The 20,624-nt window shown below is 41.0% G+C and overlaps 1 protein-coding gene across 5 annotated transcripts; it reads left to right on the forward strand.

The window, feature by feature from the left end:
* The first annotated feature begins 332 nt into the window (after nt 1-332).
* On the forward strand, nt 333-20,408 carry LOC118359744 (forkhead box protein P3-like). Of its 5 annotated transcripts, none has more exons than XM_035738416.2 (14): nt 333-390; nt 1,743-1,782; nt 8,537-8,708; nt 8,986-9,060; nt 9,246-9,366; nt 17,512-17,680; nt 17,957-18,061; nt 18,152-18,239; nt 18,399-18,473; nt 18,627-18,795; nt 19,020-19,096; nt 19,413-19,514; nt 19,624-19,745; nt 19,896-20,408. In XM_035738416.2, the coding sequence occupies exons 3-14, from the start codon at nt 8,544-8,546 to the stop codon at nt 19,951-19,953; spliced, it is 1,326 nt and encodes a 441-aa protein (XP_035594309.1). In that variant the 5' UTR covers nt 333-390; nt 1,743-1,782; nt 8,537-8,543; the 3' UTR covers nt 19,954-20,408. The 5 variants fall into 5 exon arrangements, with proteins under 5 accessions (XP_035594309.1, XP_052338088.1, XP_035594308.1 ...); XM_052482128.1 differs by having other exon boundaries at nt 18,630-18,795; XM_035738415.2 differs by lacking the exon at nt 1,743-1,782 and having other exon boundaries at nt 343-390.
* The last annotated feature ends 216 nt before the right edge of the window (nt 20,409-20,624 follow it).

Consider the following 20,624-nt stretch of genomic DNA (forward strand, 5'->3'; position numbering starts at 1 on the left):
TACTTAAACAAAAGACAAAACATGCAGATAGGTTTTTGTTTACTTGCCTAAAATAGTAATAATTAATGATGAATTAAAATATGAAGTAATTGTAATATCATCTCATCGCAGAAATATACTATTGATAAACCTTACATTGTGTATATTTATAAACCTGTTTCAATAAACATTTCAATTTCAAAATGCCTATGCTCTTACCATAACCTACTTCACCATTACTGTATATATTGCTGGTAGTATAAGTGTTCTTTTACGCATAATAGACGTCAAACATCATTAGTGGAATACTACCCCCCTTCCTCTGACACATTTCTTACCTTTTGTCATTTTCTAGCATCTCTTCCTCCTGAGAACAGGAAGACAGAAAGTGAGCAGGAGATACAGAGTAAGGTGAGAAAACTGTCTGTTTTAGTGTCTGGCCTTTGCATTTTAGGAATGTACTTCTTTGCTTTCAGCTAGAGTATTTGTTGGCAAACCATTTTGAGCATCAGAAGGGAGATAATTCAGTAGGCAAGTGTCTATCAAATTGGGGTGCGTGTTCACCAGAGGTATGCTAGGTACGCAAAACTCCAGACGGTGGTGTAATCTGGAATGGTGGATTGTATGTAGCTGTGGTGTATGAGCTATTTTATAGTGTAGTCTAATGATCATGGACCTTACTCCTTTAAAAATGTAAAAAGTATCAATATTGTATACCAGTTGGGTAACATAGATGAGAGATTGTAGGCATATAGCAAAAGAGTGAAAAATGCATGTTTTGTGAAAAGCGGCTGATAGATTTGATTAAGTACACACGAAAAGTTTGCAATGGCTGATGTAGTGATGAACCTGTTAAAAGATGTTAACAGGTGTAAAAGTAAGCATTTAAAGCATCACTAATCATTTAGGCTAAAACAATCCAATCATTCCTCTACACATTGAAACATTATGTTCAATATCTTTTTTTTAACTTCTCAGTGAATGGATTATTCAATGACACCCCAGTCGACACAGTTCTGACACAATCATTCACAAATTTGAAACGACTCTGGAATGATATCTATTACATTTTGGGTATATTATTTGACTTCAGTATGTTCAAGAGAAGAATAAATAAAAAATGATTGACAATCTCATCCAATATAATTCTTCAATTGATTTGGGTTAAGACCCAAGACCTGATATTCATAACACAATGAACTGTTGATGGATTGAACTCTTCACTTGAATGGTAGTCATGATGCGAAAAGTCCTTTGTGACTAACATGGGGTCTTGTCCTGGATGTGTCTTTTATTATTAACCCATTAATGTCCATAATGGACATTTCTAATTTAATTTGGTTAACTTGTTCTCTGAGCTTACTGATGGACAAATCTGAAGATTTTTTTTTAAATCGACCAAAGCGTTCGTCTACTATGTACTTTTTTGATATTGTACAATATTTAGTCCTTGGCTACATGTGGTTACAGTTTTTACACATTTCATGAATCAAATCATGTGAATGAATACATGTTCAAATCATCAGAGCTTAAACATGTTTGGTATATATATTGCCTGGACCAATATACAGTGCCTTCACTAAGTATTCATAACCCTTGACTTATTCCACGTTTTGTTGTGTTACAGCTTGAATTCAAAATGGATAAAAAAAAGTGTTTTTCTCTCATCCATCTACACACAATACTCCATAATGACAAAGTGAAAACAGGTTTTTAGAAATCATTTATATAAGTATTCACAACCCTACACCCCTACTTTGTAGAAGCACCTTCGGGAGTGATTACAGCTGTACGTCTTTCTGGGTAAGTCTCTAAGAGTTTTCCACACCTGAATTCTGCAACATTTGGCCATTATTATGAAATAAATAGTTTGTTTTTCATTGCTAGACAACCATTTTCCCAGCCCTTAACAATTACAAGCATACCCTTAACATGATGCAGCCACCACTATGCTTGAAAATATGGAGAGTGGTACTCAGTAATGTGTTGTATTGGATTTGCCCCGAACATAACACTTTCTATTAAGGACAAAAGTTAATTGCTTTGCCATATTTTTTGCAGTATTACTTTAGTGCCTTGTTGCAAACAGGATGCATGTTTTGGAATATATTTATTCTGTACAAGCTTCCTTCTTTTCACTGTGTCATTAGGTTAGTATTGTGGAGTAACTACAAATGCTCTTGATCCATCCTCAGTTTTCTCCGACCACAGCCATTAAACTCTGTAACTGTTTTAAGGTCACTTTTGGCCTCATGGTGAAATCCCTGATCGGTTTCCTTCCTCTCCGGCAACTGAGTTAGCAACGACACCTGTATATTGTAGTGACTCGGTGTATTGATACACCATCCAAAGTGTAATTATTATCTTCACCCTGCTCAAAGGGATATTCAATGTTTACCAATAGGTGCCCTTGTTTGCGAGGCATTGGAAAACCTTCCTGGTCTTTGTGGTTGAATCTGTGTTTCAAATTCACTGCTCGACTGAGAGAATATATAGATCATTGCATGTTTGGGGTACAGAGATGAGGTTGTCATAAAAAAATAATGAAACAAAAACTATTATTGCACACAGAGTGATACCATTCAACTCATCATGTCCCTTGTTAAGCACATTTTTACTCCTGAAGTTGTTTAGGCTTTCCATAACAAAGGGGTTGAATACTTATTGACTCAAGACATTTACGCTTTTCATTTCTCATTAATTTGTAAAAAATATTTGAAAAACATTATTCCACTGATATTATAGGGTATCTTGTATAACCCCATGCCCCAAAATAATCAATATTGAATCAATTCTAAGTTCAGGCTGTAACACAACAACATGTGGAAAAAGTCAAGGGGTGTGAATACTTTCTGGAGGCACCGTAAACATATCTAAAGAAATCCACAAACACTCTTTCTCTCACACACACACACACACACACACACACACACACACACACACACACACACACACACACACACACACACACACACACACACACACACACACACACACACACACACACACACACACACACACACACACCTGTAGTGTATATTAAGCAATATAAGCAAATCCATCGTTTTTACAACGTTTCCTCTCCTTCTCAGATCTTAAACATGTTCAGATCTTAATACATTTTGGTGTATATATTGCCTGAACCAATATATATATATAAAAACAATATCTAAAGAAATACACACACACTCACACTAACACACACTCCTAGAGTATATTGTACAGTATAAGAAAATCCAATGCACATCAATAGAGAATGAGGCATGCTAAATAATTCGCCCTATTTATCTCCCTCTCTCACAAGCACGTGTACACACACATACCACAGACTTGATCCATGAAATGTGTAAAAAAACAGTAACCATATGCCCATAGACTAAATATAGTATGATACAGAAACGGCTGTATTTCACAATCGACAATAAGTTGAATCCTTCATCGAGTGTACAAAACATTAGGAACACCTTCCTAAAATTGAGTTGCATCCCCTTTGCCTTCAGAATAGCCTCAATTCACCCACCAGTGTTGACTCCAAGACTTCCCACAGTTGCGTGAAGTTGGCTGGATGTCCTTTGGGTTGTAAACCATTCTTGATACACACAGGAAACTGTTGAGCGTTAAAAAAAAACAGCAGTTGCAGTTCTTGACACCCTTAAACCGATGCGCCTGGCACCTACCTTGTTCAAAGGCACTTCAATCTTTTGTCTTGCCCATTCACCCTCTGAATGGCACATTTATACAATCCTTTTTTTTTATCCTTTATTTAACAATGACAGGTTAACTGCCTTGTTCAAGGGCAGAACAGCAGATTTTTACCCTGTCAGCTAAGGGATTTGATCTCACAACCTTCTGGTTATTAGTCCAACACTCTAACCACTAAGCTACCTGCCGCCCCAATATGCAGTCCATGTTTCAATTGCCCCAAGGCTTAAAAATACTTATTTAATTAACCTGCCTTCACCTTTATCTACACTGATTGAAGTGGATTTAATAAGTGACATCAATCAGGGATCATAGCTTTCACCTGGATTCACCTGGTTAGTCTGTCATGGACTTAGCAGTTGTTCCTAATGTTTTGTACACGCAGTTTATATTTGGCATATTTGGGCTTAGAACAGGTCAAATAACAATAGTATTTGTTTCTTTTGTATTTAAAAAAATAAATGCTTTAGTATTTTAGATTTGTTCATATTTTCTCTAAATCCCAACTTTGATTGACACTGGAAGTGTGATCGATAATGATCATCTTAAAATCCAATGTGGCCTGTCTAGACACTTTTACTGTTGATGCCAAATTTCATGTATTTACACCAAACAGAATTTGTTCTGTGGCACATTTGGATATTATACCTAATTATAAACTGGGTGGTTCGAGCCCTGAATGCTGATTGGTTGACAGCCGTGGTATATTAGACTGTAAATGTATGACAAAACATGTATTTTACTGCTGTAATTACATTGGTAACCTGTTTATAATAGCAATAAGGCACTACTGGGGTTTCTGATATGTGGCCTATATACCAAGGCTAATGGCTATATCCAGGCACTCCGTTTTGCGTCGTGCGTAAGAATAGCCCTTAGCCGTGGTATATTGACCATATACCACAACCCCTCATGCATTATTGCTTAAATATAGTACAAGAATGTCATTTTTTCAAGAATGTGTACCGTTATCATCACATGTTGCAGTGTAATCAAAATTACCCTACATTCTGGTTTATCTGACTCTGTCAATAACTGTACTTTTTTTTACCACAAAAAAACAAATGATGGAATATGGTAATGTTTTCGGTACATCAATGTCAAAAACTATGAATCACCTTGCAGAATTTGTACTGTTATACTTTGGTCTTCAATTGTATTACTTTTGATCTGTGAGATATACATTTTTAGGTTAGAAACCAAGAAAGCATTTAGTCTCTATGATTTATTTGCAGTGAGTCTAAAAAGAAAGTATTGAGGCTTCACAACATGCATTTAATCAGAAACTCATCAAAACATTTCAGGACGATTAGGTTGTGTTTCTAATGGACATATTGATGCTTAACCTAATTTAAAGATCAGATTAGGATGAACAGATTAATACATGAGGGAATGAGCACAATTCTTTGTATTGTAGTTTATAGAATAGTAAATGTAGGTTAAATTCTGGTAAAAGCCAATAACGATGTACTAGCCATAGTTATAAATGGAAGCTCTGAGTCAGTGTGACATGATTGTAGAGTGTGGGTTCGTAGAATGTGAGAACTGCTCATTCCAGCATTTACACCCCTCACTTGTTGTGGCTGGATTTACGCTGCATGCTAATGCCACATGAGTAATCGTGAGTAGTTGTTTATGTTCTAGCTCTATTGCTTTTTAAACGTTCCTTTACAGCCCAACATCTGGAAATATAGAAGCTGGACATAAATGTTCAAGAAATATCCTGACTCTGTCATTTAATCTGCAAAAATGTTAGCAAATTGCTAATTTGCTCAGTATGATATAAAAAAGCTGTAGAACTGGTATTACATGAAACTGGTATTACATGAAGATCAAATTCATAGTTTGGTTTCATACTGATTTTGCTATTTAGATTCATTCAGTAAATTTTGGACATGATAATGTCATCACTCCAGTATACTCAAATCTATTTTTATATATGTTTTGTTCTCATTCAAATATAACTTTTTAATTAAAAGAAAACATATTATGAGTTAAAGGTAAAAGAATTGAGAAAAATATACATTTCAGTCATGTCTTTGTGGATCAAAGATTAACAATAACATTTCCTCTGCTTATAATTTCTCCCTCCCCTAGTGTAGTGTTATAGGCCAAAAAAAGCTCCTCTTCAAATCAATGTCACCCACAGGTTCATACCAAAGCGCCAACAACAGACAGATATCCTAGATATGGGAGATTAGTGAGTAGTAAGAAAACTCGAAGAGAAATACTTTAGATATGACACACAATGAATAGCTTTATATACAGTACGTAACTGATTGCAAATATGGTATTTTGATCATCAAACCCACTCCTAGACTACAGTAAAAGCTGAATGTCATTGCCCTCAGTTGAGAGAAGTGTTGAAAGAAATGTTAATATCTTCTACTTGTAATGATATTGTAGCACATCCATTCATCAAATCACACTCTACGAATCTGTGTGATATCAACATGTAGCTCTCAATTCCAAATAAAAAAGATTTGCTTATTCATTTAATGCCTGTTATGTGACTTGTTGATTCAGTCTTCTCTTTACTTTGATCTGAGCTCTCTCTACAGGAGATATGTTTGGTTTTGCTCGTGAAGTGGAGATAAAAGCGAGAAACCACAAAGAGCTTCAGTACTTTCTATTTCTACTGAATTCCTGTTTCCTCTTCCTGGGTTGCTGGGTAAGAGTGTGCATTTGTAATTGTATACGGTGGTCTGGTCTTTTTCCACATCTTGTTATGTTACAGGCTTATTGCCTAAATAGTTTATTTTCCTCGTCAATCTACACACAATACGCATAATGACAAAACAAAAACAGCTTTTAGAATTTTTGCAAATGTATAAAAAAAACAACTGAAATATCACATTTACATCATTTTCAGAACCTTTACTCAGTACTTTGTTGAAACACCTTTGGCAGTGATTACAGCCTTGGGTCAAATCAAATCAAACTTTATTTGCCACATGCGCCGAATACAACAAGTGTAGACCTTACCGTGAAATGCTTTCTTACAAGCCCTTAACCAACAGTGAAGTTCAAGAAGAGTTAAGAAAAATATTTACCAAATAAACTAAAGTAAATCATTATAAAAAGTAACACAATAACATAACAATAACGAGGCTATATACAGGGGGTACCGGTACCGAGTCAGTGCGCGGGGGTACAGGTTAGAGGTAATTTGTACATGTAGGTAGGGGTGAAGTGACTATGCATAGATAATAAACAGCGAGTAGCAGCAGGGTACAAAACAAATGGAGGGGGGTCAATGTAATAGTCTGGTGGTCATTTCATTAATTGTTCAGCAGTCTTGTGGCTTGGGGTTAGAAGCTGTTAAGGAGCCTTTTGGTCCTAGACTTGGCGCTCCGGTACCGCTTGCCATGCAGTAGCAGAGAAAACAATCTTTGACTTGGGTGACTGGAGTCTCTGAGTATTTTATGTGCTTTCCTCTAACACCACCTATTATATAGGTCCTAGATTGCAGGAAGCTTGGTGCCAGTGATGTACTGGGCCATACGCACTACCCTCTGTAGCGCCTTACGGTCAGATGCCGAGCAGTTGCCATACCAGGCGGTGACGCAACCGGTCAGTATGCACTCTCGATGGTGCAGCTGTATAACTTTTTGAGGATCTGAGGACCCATGCCAAATTTTTTCAGTCTCCTGAGCGGAAAAGATTTTTGTCGTGCCCTCTTAACGACTGTCTTGGTGTGTTTGGACAATGATAGAGTGTTGGTGATTGTGGTCCGCAAAGTACTTGAAACTCTCGACCCACTCCACTACAGCCCTGCTGATTTTACTGGGGGCCTGTTCGGCCCGCCTTTTCCTGTAGTCAACGATCAGCTCCTTTGTCTTGCTCACATTGAGGGAGAGGTTGTTCTCCTGGCATCACACTGCCAGGTCTCTGACCTCCTCCCTATAGGCTGTCTCATCGTTGTCGGTGATCAGGCACACCACTGTTGCGTCATCAGCAAATTTAATGATGGTGTTGGAGTCGTCATTGGCCACGCAGGCGTGGGTGAACAAGGAGTACAGGAGGGGTCTAAATACTCACCCCTGAGGGGCCCCAGTGTTGAGGATCAGTGTGACAGACGTGTTGTTGTCCACCCTTACCACCTGGGGGCAGCCCATCAGGCAGCCCAACTATGTACAAAAAGGGATGTAATTTCTAAACGGTTCACCCTATATGGATGAAAATACCCTCAAAATAAAACTGACAGTCTGCACTTTAACCGCAAAGTCATTGTATCATTTCAAATCCAAAATGCTGGAGTACAGAGCCAAAACAACAACTAATTATCTCACTGTTCGAATCACTGTATGTTTTTGAGATACCTGCTGCTATCAGTTCTGTCTCTGTACGCTTCAATGACTGTGTAGTTGCACCTGTGCACAACCACAACATCTCTCAGCCCAGACTGTGTTTGAACTCCTTTACCTTTCATTATGTCTGATAAGGGAACAAAAGACACCATGCCTCCAAACCTGCTGCTGTCTAACATTTATCAAAGAGCACATTTGTATGCCCCACCCCCCCTTTCTCTCTGTCTCTCTCTCTGTCTCTCTCTCTCTCTCTCTGTCTCTCTCTCTCTCTCTCTCTCTCTCTCTCTCTCTCTCTCATTGTAGCTATGTGTTGTTTAATGTCATATGTTGAAATATATGCAAGACCAAATACAACATATCCTTACAAATATGGACATCTCTACATAATTGGTGCCCTGTGTGGGGACGATCTACTGTGACTTATGATTATTTGCAATTGTGTATGTTGTCTACACATTCACAACTTTTATCCACCACCACCCATGCATTCCTGGCGGTAGCATGCACTTAGCACTAACCATCCATTTCCTCTCTTCTGCACCAAGCCCAGGGATGCCACAGACTGAGAGTGAGAGGTTGAAGAGTGGGCGACTGAACAGTGGTAGACAGCAGCAGCAGCGAGATCGGCGGGGTGAACACGGAGAAGAGCCAGACACACGTACCAAGCCAAATGATTCTGTCTCACCTCGGCTCTATGCTCGTACCTCTGTTACTCAGGTATTGGTTGAACTGCTGCTGTGGTTTCAATCAACATGTAACACATAATTGGAAGAAGACTAAAATAAATATCAATGGAAAGTATAGAGCTAAAGTGTAAATCAAGTCAGTTCCATACAGTTGGCTTTTTCATGTTTTTTTTTGTCTCTTATATTTTGCATAATAATGCTAATTTAAAGACACGTTCCCAGGAGGCAATATCTATATTTTCATTACATGGAGTTTTTCCTAATAGTGAGATAGATGAATGATATAAATAAATGTCCATTATTTATAGATGGGTTTCCCATTGATGATTGGACCTGGAGGTCCACTGGCCTCATCTCAGCTCCAGAACATACTGTTACAGCAGGTAGGATATTATCCTATTCTTATACCTCCTATTATAACATGTTTCAAGGCCCTATTCTGACCAGAGATTCATGTAATGCATACACTGATATTAGCAAAAAAGCTGCTTGTGTTTGCTCAGAGCACTCCCTGCTGGTAAAAGGGGGGTACTGTAAGTGTGAGCATGTTGTTATGCGTCCTTCCTAGTGTTCCAGTGAGGAGGAGAGGAGACCTTTCCTGCAGCGGGTGTCTCGGTGCCCCCAGTTGAGCCAGCACAGACCCTCTGTCCTACGCCAGGCTGTGCTGGCTGCCCACGTACGACCACAGGGTAAGCTCTGCTCTGACTGACCCTCTGCAGCAGCACCCTTACAGTACATATACAACTGAACTATCACGTCGTATGAGAAGAATAAAACAGCTCTTGATGGAGAAACAATGTCCTTGACACTGCTGTGTAATAATGTAGAATGGATGTAGAATGGATGTAGAATGGATGTAGAATGGATGTATAGAATCCAAAACCAACTCCATAGTTCACTTCTCTCCGCTCTTCTCTCCTACTGCAGCATCCTTACAACCAAACCATTATAGCTTTTCATTGTCAAAACATTTTTTAAATTCCCCCTTCCCAAAATAGGTCATTTTTATTTAACTAGGCAAGTCAGGTAAGAACAAATTCTTGTTTACAATGACGGCCTGGGAACAGTGGGTTAACTGTCTTGTTTAGGGGAAGAACGACAGATTTGTACCTTTTCAGCTCAGTGATTTATTCTAGCAACCTTGCAGTTACTAGCCCAACACTCTAACCACTAGGCTACCTGCTGCCCCAGGTAATGTGGGTGTAGGGTCGCACCTTTGAATGGAAACACTGGTGGCTTAAAAAAATAGTGTCATTACATATGTTGTACACAATTCTATACAGTCATTATGCGTAATTCATATAGGAGATTCATGGAAAGTGTTTCTACAGTGGCAAGAAAAAGTAGGGGAACCCTTTGGAATTACCTGGATTTCTGCATAAATTTGACAAAAATTTGATCTGATCTTCATCTCAGTCACAATAGACATACACAGTGTGCTTAAACAAATAGCACACACATTATTGTAGTTTTCTTGTCTATATTGAATACATAATTGAAACGTTCACAGTGTAGGATGAAAAAAGTATGTGAACCCCGAGGCTAATGACTTCTCCAAAAGCTAATTGGAGTCAGGAGTCAACTAACCTGGAGTCCAATCAATCAGACGAGATTGGAGATTGGATATTGGTTAGAGCTGCCCTGCTCTATAAAAAACCCTCACAAAATTTGAGTTTGCTATTCACATGAAGCATTGCCTGATGTGAACCATGCCTCGAACAAAATAGATCTCAGAAGACTTAAGATTAAGAATTGTTGCCTTGCATAAAGCTGGAAATGGTTTCAAAAGTAAATTCAAAAGTCAGTCCACGGTAAGACAATTTCTCTATAAATGGAGAAATTTCAGCACTGTTGCTACTCTCCCTAGGAGTGGCCGTGCTGCAAATATGACTGCAAGAGCACAGCGCAGAATGTTCAATGGGGTTAAGAAGAATCCTAGAGTGTCAGCTAAAGACTTACAGAAATCTCTGGAAGATGCTAACATCTCTGTTGACGAGTCTACAATACGTAAAACACTAAACAAGAATGGTGTTCATGGTTGGTGTTACGAATCCCTTTTGGCCCGACAGTCTAGGGGGATGGTAATGAGACCCGTAACATAACTCATGCAAATTATTATTGTGACAAAGTAAAAGTGTGCACGAAATAACCACGACAACAGAAATCTACCGTCAAACTCTAGGTTTATTTATAAACACACGGTAATGGGGGAGCAGGAAAAGGGGCTGAGCTGGACCCAAGGAAAGAAACAATAAGTATTCAAAAACACCCCTAAGCTAGACTAGCCTACTTTAACAACAGCTAACTAACCAACCAAAAATACAGTGGGTGGTCCGCCCAGTTCTAACTAGTGTATTTAACAAAGTTCACCTACGGGTAGTGTATGCCCATGGGCGACTTGTCTTGGTTTCCCCCTTTTCCCACCAGCAACAAACAAACACCATAACCAAAAACAATACTCACAGGTGATGACAAAGTGCTATGGAGGTGCTTTAAACAAAAGAGAGGTTTAAGACAAAGCGAGAGTGAAACAGAGACCTACAAACATGGCATTTACAGAGAGATTGAGCTGAGCTGAGCTGAGCTCTAGAACAAACAAATGATGGGGTTTTTAAACCATGGGGAAGGAACTGTGATAGGTCAGGAAATAGGAGGTGTGTCTTCTGATTGATGATTGATTGGGGAGTGATGATTTTCACCTGTGAGGGGAGAAGGAGAGAAAAGAAACACACAGGATACACACAGACACAGGATAACTGTATCCGTAACACTCCCACCCTTAAAAGAGCAACCCTAGGGGTTGCGACTACAGTATTTCAATGAATACTTACAACAAAGCAACAACTTTGCAAAACATTCAGAAATCATTTTCACACACATGAGACAATGCATCTGCCAACACATTGTCAGAACCCTTTGTGGCGGATCTCCAAATTATAATTTAGTACAATCAGCGCCCAACTCATAAGGCGCTGGTTCTGGTTGTACATTCGGTGGAGAAAAACTAAGGGGTTATGGTCAGTATATACAATTACGGGTAGGGCGCTGGAACCAATATATACTTCAAAGTATTGCAGAGCTTCTTGTTCTATTGTCGCATAGTTTGTTTGACATTTATTAAATTTACGTGAAAAATAACAAACGGGATGATCCACTCCACTCTTGTCCTGCTGCAGTAGAACAGCACCAGCACCTCTGGCACTAGCATCTACCTCAAGTTTGAACGGTTGTTCAAAATCTGGAGCAGCAAGTACAGGTGTACTACATAAGAGTGCTTTCGCTGATTCAAAAGCTCTCTTACAATCAGGGGACCACACAAATGATCTAGCCGGACTAAGCAAATCGGTCAATGGAGCAACTACACCATCCCTAAAAAGCAGCGTAGCTCTCGTCTGGTGGTAGGTGCAGGGAATGCAGTTATAGCCAAGACCTTGGCACCAACAGGGCGCACCTGTCCATGGCCAACCTCTTTACCGAGATAGGTAACAGTAGCCTTCCCAAACTCGCACTTTGCCAAGTTCAGGGTTAGAGAAGCAGCTGCCAACCGTTCACATACTACCCTTAGCGAGTCAACATGATCTGACCACTCAGACGAATAAATCACTAGGTCATCAAGGTATGCACTACAATTAGGAACGCCAGCTAATACGGAGTTAACCAGTCGTTGGAAAGTGGCTGGTGCATTTCGCATCCCAAAAGCCATAACTGAGTACTGTAGGAAGTTGTCTGGGGTCACAAAGGCAGAAATCTCAGAAGCACGTGAAGTTAACGGAACCTGCCAGTAACCTTATAAAAGTTCTAACTTGGTTACATACTTAGCAGCACCAATAGTGTCGATACAGTCGTCCAGTCGGGGTAACGGGAACGAATCTGGCATTGTGACAGAATTTATCTTTCGATAATCTGTACATAACCTGGACGTACCATCAGGTTTAGGAACCAAAATGCAAGGAGAACTCCAAGGGCTTGAACTTGGCTTAGCCAGGTCATTCTCCAACAAATATCTCACCTCATCCCTCATTATCTTCCTCTTGGAAGCGTTGATACGATATGGGTGTTGCTTGATAGGTGTAGCATTTCCAACATTAATGTCATGTTCCAACACATTTGTGCGAGTAGGAACGTCATTAAAGAGACATGGAAAACTGTGTAGTAGCCTCACAATATCATTGGCCTGTCCATCCGTTAAATGAACCAGACCGGATTGGATAGACAGCAGCATTTCTGAGTTGGGCAATCTAACACACTGCTGCTGAGTATTGCGCAACTCCAAGCCATCAACATCATCAATATGACAGTCCACTATCATCGCAGTAGTAGCAGAAGAGACAGCAGTACCTTCCTCTGTTTTTGAACTCTAACTGTGTGATGGGTCGGGTGTGGTAAGCTTTCAACATGTTAATGTGACACACACGAGATTGGCGTTGTCTATCAGGAGTTTGAAGCACATAGTCAGTTTCACTTATTTTATTTTCAATTAAATAAGGACCCGAGAAACGAGCTGACAGTGAAGATCCTGGAACAGGTAATAACACCAGTACTTGGTCACCTGGCTGTAGTGGACGAGAAACAGCCTCTTTATCATAGTGTCTTTTCATGCTCCTCTGTGAGGAAGACAGAGCTTCCTTTGCGAGAGCACAAGCTTGGTGTAGGCGCTCACGAAAGCGACTAACGTAGTCCAACACATTCTCATCTCTGGTACACAACTCTTGGGACAAGAACTGTTCTTTAAGGACTTTCATTGGTCCTCTCACTGTGTGACCAAACACCAGTTCAGCCGGGCTGAAACCTAGGGACTCCTGCACAGTTTCACGAGCAGCAAACAAAACTAGAGGAACTCCCTCATCCCAATCTTTCTCAGATTCCAAACAATATTTACGTAGCATAGACTTCAGTGTCTGATGCCATCTTTCAAGTGCACCCTGAGACTCTGGGTGATAGGCGCTTGACACATGGTGCGTAATGGACAAGGATTTTAGCACCTGCCTGAAGAGCTTGGATAGGAAATTGGTACCTTGATCGCTTTGTACCACCCTAGGTAACCCGAATGTCGTGAATCATTTTATTAAGGCTTTACTCACTACCGGGGCTGTAATCCTTCTCAGAGGAATGGCCTCGGGGTATCTTGTAGCCATACACATTATCGTTAACAAAAACTGGTTACCCGATTTTGTCTTCGGTAACGGTCCGACACAATCAACCACCAAATGCTCGAATGGTTCACCTATGACAGGTATGGGACAAAGAGGAGCGGGAGGAATAACCTGATTTGGTTTTCCTGTTATCTGACATGTGTGGCATGTCCGACAGAACTGAGCCACATCTTGTTTTAAACCCGGCCAAAAGAAATGTTGAAGGATCCGATCATAAGTTTGTGATTCCTAAATGACCAGACCACTGGTGATCATGAGCAAGGGATAACACATTTTGTCAAAAGGCTGTAGGAATCACTATTTGGTAAACAGCATTCCAATCTCCATCCGCGTCAACATGGGATTTCCATTTACGCATGAGGAGATTACCATCAATGAAGTAAGCCACGTTCTTCACATCTTCCAATGAGACAACACTAGAAAAACATTTAGCAAGCTTGTTGTCAACCTTTTGGTTAGCAATCAGCTGCTCACGAGTGACTGGTAACTGTATTGCATCAGCAATAAGTTCAACGTTCTTTGCTTCTTTCCTGGGCTGTTTGTCAGAGGTGATCAGCTTCTCAGAGGTATCACACAATCCATCCTCTTGATCAACCTCTTTGAACAGAACAGTGTTCCACAAATCTCTCATCACCCTCTTGTAGTGCCTGAGCACGAGTGACAGCACAAGCGGGAACACATGTGGATAACTCTGTGCCAGCTCATTCGAGAGAGAGTGGTCACTTTTATCCAATACGGGTACTACCTTTCCTTCGGCAATATCGTTACCCATTATAAAGGTCACACCTTTCACTGGCAACACAGGACGTACCCCCACTCTGAATATTCCACTGATTAACTCAGAGTGTACTTTCACAAACTGCAATGGCACTGGGACAAAACCCATTTCAATACCCTGCACTAATACACTGGAACCACAGTATGTATCGTCAGATAAGGGCAACACATAAGACAATATAAACGACTGCGCCGCACCAGTATCTCTAAGGATTTTAACCGGTCGCTGAGACGCTTCGTCATTCGGTCGGGGACTGAGACTTTCAAACTACAGTTACCCTGAGGCACCTGTTTTGTTGCAGACCTCACAACCGTACGAATTAGAGCAACACCTGTTGGTGGCTTGGCACGAAGAGGCATCCCTTGTTTGCGTTTAAGCAGGAAGCAATCATTAATCATATGTCCTACTTTATGACAATAGAAACAGGGACGCTCATTCTTCTGGCGTGCTTGATATATACTACTGCTGGCCGACTAGGGCTAAAGATAGGAAACTCAGTGGCTCTACTCTCGGTTTGAGCCGAAAACACACTCTTGTGCGTCAACACAAACTCGTCTGCCAACACAGACGCTTCTGCCAGACAGGATACTTTCTGTTCGTTTAGGTAAACTACAATGCGTTAGGGTAAGCAATTTTTAAACTCTTCCAACAAGATTAACTCCCGGAGAGAGTTGAAATCAGTTACCTTACTAGCAGCATGCCATTTATCAAACAGATTTCCCTTGTCTCTAGCAAATTCCACATAAGTCTTACTAGAAGACTTTCTATGAGACCTAAATCTCTGTCGGTATGCCTCAGGCACAAGCTCATAGGCACGAAGAACAGTAGCTTTGACCACTTCATAATTCAAACTGTCCTCCAGAGGTAGCGCTGACAAAACCTCTTGGGCTTTACCAGTTAATTTACACTGAAGTAATAGGCACCATACCTCTTCAGGCCATTTCAATGCTACGGCTATACGCTCAAATACACAAAAATAGGAGTCAACCTCTGACTCTCTGAACAAAGGTACTAAGGCAATCTGCCTACTAATGTCAAACGTGTTTGAGGACACAGTAGGTGAGGACAGCTCACAAACAGGCACAGTAGGACCGGAGGCTAGCCTCGCTGTCTCTGCCTCCAGTTCCATCTGGCGCATTTTGAACTCCAACTGCCTTTGTTCTGTCTGCCTCAATTTTACACATCTCCAAATGCCGTTGTTCTCGTTCTTTTTCTCTATTTTACACATCTCCAAACGATCCCGGACGAGCCCCCACTTATGTTACGAATCCCTTTTGGCCCGACAGTCTAGGGGGGATGGTAATGAGACCCGTAACATAACTCATGCAAATTATTATTGTGACAAAATAAAAGTGTGCACGAAATAACCACGACAGAAATCTACCGTCAAACTCTAGGTTTATTTATAAACACACGGTAATGGGGGAGCAGGAAAAGGGGCTGAGCTGGACCCAAGGAAAGAAACAATAAGTATTCAAAAACACCCCTAAGCTAGACTAGCCTACTTTAACAACAGCTAACTAACTAACCAAAAATACAGTGGGTGGTCCGCCCAGTTCTAACTAGTGTATTTAACAAAGTTCACCTACGGGTAGTGTATGCCCATGGGCGACTTGTCTTGGTTTCCCCTTTTCCCACCAGCAACAAACAAACACCATAACCAAAAACAATACTCACAGGTGATGAAAGTGCTATGGAGGTGCTTTAAACAAAAGAGAGGTTTAAGACACAAAGCGAGAGTGAAACACAGAGACCTACAAACATGGCATTTACAGCGAGATTGAGCTGAGCTGAGCTGAGCTCTAGAACAAACAAATGATGGGGTTTTTAAACCATGGGGAAGGAACTGTGATAGGTCAGGAAATAGGAGGTGTGTCTTCTGATTGATGATTGATTGGGGAGTGATGATTTTCACCTGTGAGGGGAGAAGGAGAGAAAAGAAACACACACACAGGATACACACAGACACAGGATAACTGTATCCGTAACAGTTGGTCATCATGGAAGAAGCCACTGCTGTCCCGAAAAAACATTGCTGCACATCTGAAGATTGCAAAAGAGCACCTGGATGTTCCACAGCGATACTGGCATAATATTCTGTGGACAGATGAAACTAAAGTTGTGTTGTTTGGAAAGAACACACAACACTATGTGTGGAGAAAAAAAGGTACAGCACACCAGCATCATGGTTTGGGGCTGCTTTGCTACCTCAGGGCCTGGACAGCTTGCTATCATCAACGGAAAAATGAATTCCCAAGTTTATCAAGACATTTTACAGGAGAATGTAACGCTGTCTGTCCGCCAATTGAAGCTCAACAGAAGTCAGGACAACATCCCAAAAGACAGAAGTAAATCAACAACATAATGGTTTGAACAGAAGAAAATACACCTTCTGGAGTGGCCCAGTCAGTCCTGACCTCAATCTGATTGAGATGCTGTGGAATGACCTTTCAAGAGAGTGCTTCACACCAGACATCCCAAGAATATTGTGAAACTGAAAACATTTGGAAAGAGGAATGGTCCCAAATTCTGTTGTGCAGGTCTGATCCGCAACTACAGAAAATGTTTGGTTGAGGTTATTGCTGCCAAAGGAGGGTCAACCAGTTATTAAATCCAAGGGTTCACATACTTTTTCCAACCTGCACTGGGAATGTTTACCCGGTGTGTTCAATAAAGACATGAAAAAGTATAATTGTTTGTGTGTTATTAGTTTAAGCTGTGGTTTGTCTATTGTTGTGATTTAGATGAAGATCAGATACAATTTTATGACCAATTTATGTAGATATCCAGATAATTCCAGGTCATTCTAAATGGCTCACATACTTTTTCTTCCCACTGTAGGTCTTTTTCAATAATATAAACATTTCTCTACCTTTCTTTTCCAACACCGTGCAATATAACAGCGGCCGGTTCAGCTCAACCCATATCACCGTGCAAGGTGGAGGTGGACACAGGGAGCCGTGGACAGTCCTCACCCCCACACTCTGAGCACTCTCCTGGGCCCACTCGTCACCCCTCTCCCCTGAGGAGAGCAAATCCTAAGCAGAGCTCCATCATCACCAGGCATCATGAGTGAGTTATGTGTTTGTGTCACAGGAGGTTGGTGGCACCATAATTGGGGAGGATGGGCTTGTGGTAATGGCTGCAGAGGAATGAGTGGATCGCATAAACTGCATCAAACACATGGGTTCCATGTGTTTGATGCCATTCCATTCGCTCCTTTCCAGCCATTATTAGGAGCCGTCCTCTGTGTGTGTGCATGTGTGAACAGACACGGCATAAACAATGCAAGGCTGGTTTGATTGCGTTCAGTCCTGAGTTGATAATATTCCTCCCTTCCTTCTGCAGGCCAGGTCACCCAACCCTACGGAGCTCCAGTGCTCTGTTTCTCAACGGACTCTGCTGCTGGCCAGGCTGCGATGCGGTATTTGAAGAATTTCCACGTTTTTTGAAGTGAGTCATGAGTACCAGTATATTTCATTGGTCATTGTTATGCAGTTGGTGTGCTGTTCTTTGTAGTCATGACTTTGATTACATCTCCAGACACCTCCACTCTGACCATGGCCATGGAGACAGAAGCATTGCACAGTGGAGGGTACAACAAGACATGGTGCAATACATGGAGACCCAGGTTTGTTCCTGTAGTTCTACATACAGTATAATAGACAGTTTTACAGAAAAGTCCCAAATAGTGAACACTGACAACAGAGAAAGGTTGTAAAGCTCCAAGTCCAACTAAGTGGAAATGTGGCCCCTAATGAACCTTGATTAATCTTCTCTCTTTCTTTAGCTGACTGTGGAAAAACAGAAACTCTTTGCAATGCAACTCCATCTGCACCTGTCTGAACACAAATCAACTAACATGGTAACTCCTCAAGGCTTCCCTATTTTGGTTAATGCCTTCAAATGCCTATAGTAACTCCCATGCCATTGCCCATTATCCTTCCCTTTTTAAGAAATGTACCCCAACCGCTAACCATATTGAATGTCTGTGTTGTTGGTTGTCTCTCCCTGTCAGAAGGCAGGTTCAGATCGGCCCTACAGCCACAGCCTGGCACTAGTCCTGCCCCAGAACCCATCCCCGGCCCTGGCAGCAGATGGAGTGCCACGCTGCTCCACTAAAGAGCCAGAGGAGCTGGCACAGCATGAGCATTGGCCCGCTGCCGCTCCCCACCATCTACTCCCAGGTAACACCATTTCACGCTCATCTTCAACACGGAGTAACATTCACATAACATTCACATAGCATGACTGCTGATTCACTTTTCTTAAGCTAGAGAAAGTTCCACTCCATTTTGCATTCCTCCAAGTGTTTTGCTTGTTTGTTTTGGTGATGATGCCTTTCGCGTTGCCACGAAATCTGATCCAAACTCAAGACCCAGCATGTTTGCTTTCGTTGGGCACCCCACAGATCTTGTCCCGAGTGTTGAGTGTTACAAATACAACAACATCCGGCCTCCGTACACCTACGCCTGCCTGATAAGATGGGTGAGTTGTCTGAATCAGACAGTAGAGTCCCTCTGAACACTCAGGTAAAGGCACACTTGAGTAAAGGAAAAGGTAGACTGTCGAGAGTCTGGCTGAGCGGCTGAGCAACTAATACAGTTTGATCTGTAGTTCATGCATCTTTGTTGAACTGAAAGACAGCAACATTCTACCTTTTCGTCTACACAAGTGGGACATTAATATCGAGTCCATTGTATTGGACTACATGAGTAGCAAGACTTCTATTTATGTCTAGACTTCATGTGAGCTGTTTCAATTGCACAAGTCTACTGTGAATGTCCACCATGTCTGTCTGCAGTCTATCCTGGAGTCTCCAGACAAGCAGCGCTCTCTGAATGACATCTACAACTGGTTCACCACAATGTTCTTCTACTTCCGACACAACACGGCCACATGGAAGGTTTGGCTTCTCCTTGGATCATTATGTTAACTTGGAGTCTTCCATTTGAGTTCTGAGGAATATTGACTCCCGAGATCCTAACACAAGCTGTATTCCTTTGCCACCACAGAACGCTGTCCGTCATAATCTTAGCCTCCACAAGTGTTTTGTTCGAGTGGAGGGAGGCAAGGGAGCTGTCTGGACAGTGGATGAAATGGAATATCAAAGGAGAAAGGGACAAAAATATCACAGGTAGGCCTCTGCTCTGGATGTGCTTTCTTGATTCATTCTTAGTGTTGCAACTTCATTCCAACTCAACAAGTGTTTGTGATATTGTTAACCCCACCCATTAACAAAGGCATGTTTTTTATTATATTGTAATAATATGGAAAACTATTTCAGGGATCATCATGTGAAATGGTTGGCACCCTTCTCCTTATTCCGTCCAGAGGAACCTTGAACATAGCCATCCCTTCAGTGAATTAAAAACTACAGGAAAAGGAGGTCACCAGGACCTATAACTGAATCAGGTATATTATAACAGGGCTGGACCAAAAGCCTCCATATTAGTTCTCCAGGCGGAGACCAGTCCTGGTCTACAGTATCTACAGCACCCAGCACCACCTTCTTTGTTCAGCAGCAGATGGTGCTATAATACATAGCATAGCCCCGGACTCTTTTGCCTCTCTAGACTGATTATGAAGAAGTGTGCATGGCTGGAATGGCAATATATTCTGCAGCCTTTGAAATAAAAATATACACTTAAAAATTATTTGTCAATAAAAAAACAGTGAAAAGGTGAACAATCATTTTGTTTTGTAGTGTTGGCTACATTTATGTTACAGCAAGCAAGTACAAATTGGACATTCTGTCAAAAATTCATAAAATAATGAATAAAATTAATATTTGAATGTATCTCTGATTTTGGATCACCTGTTGCAGTCATGACTTTATTATTTTTTGTAAGAAAACAAAATCAGTTTACCTACAAACCTTTAAATAACAGCTACCCTCCACAATCCCTTTTACATCATTCTCCATAAATCCAGATTAACTCTGTGAAAGACAAAGGGAGAATGTATCTTCCTGCAATGTGAAAGCCCTGTTTAATAATGTTTTCACCTGTGAGTA

Source organism: Oncorhynchus keta, chromosome 27 (assembly GCF_023373465.1).
Source record: "Oncorhynchus keta strain PuntledgeMale-10-30-2019 chromosome 27, Oket_V2, whole genome shotgun sequence".
Classification (NCBI taxonomy): domain Eukaryota; kingdom Metazoa; phylum Chordata; class Actinopteri; order Salmoniformes; family Salmonidae; genus Oncorhynchus; species Oncorhynchus keta.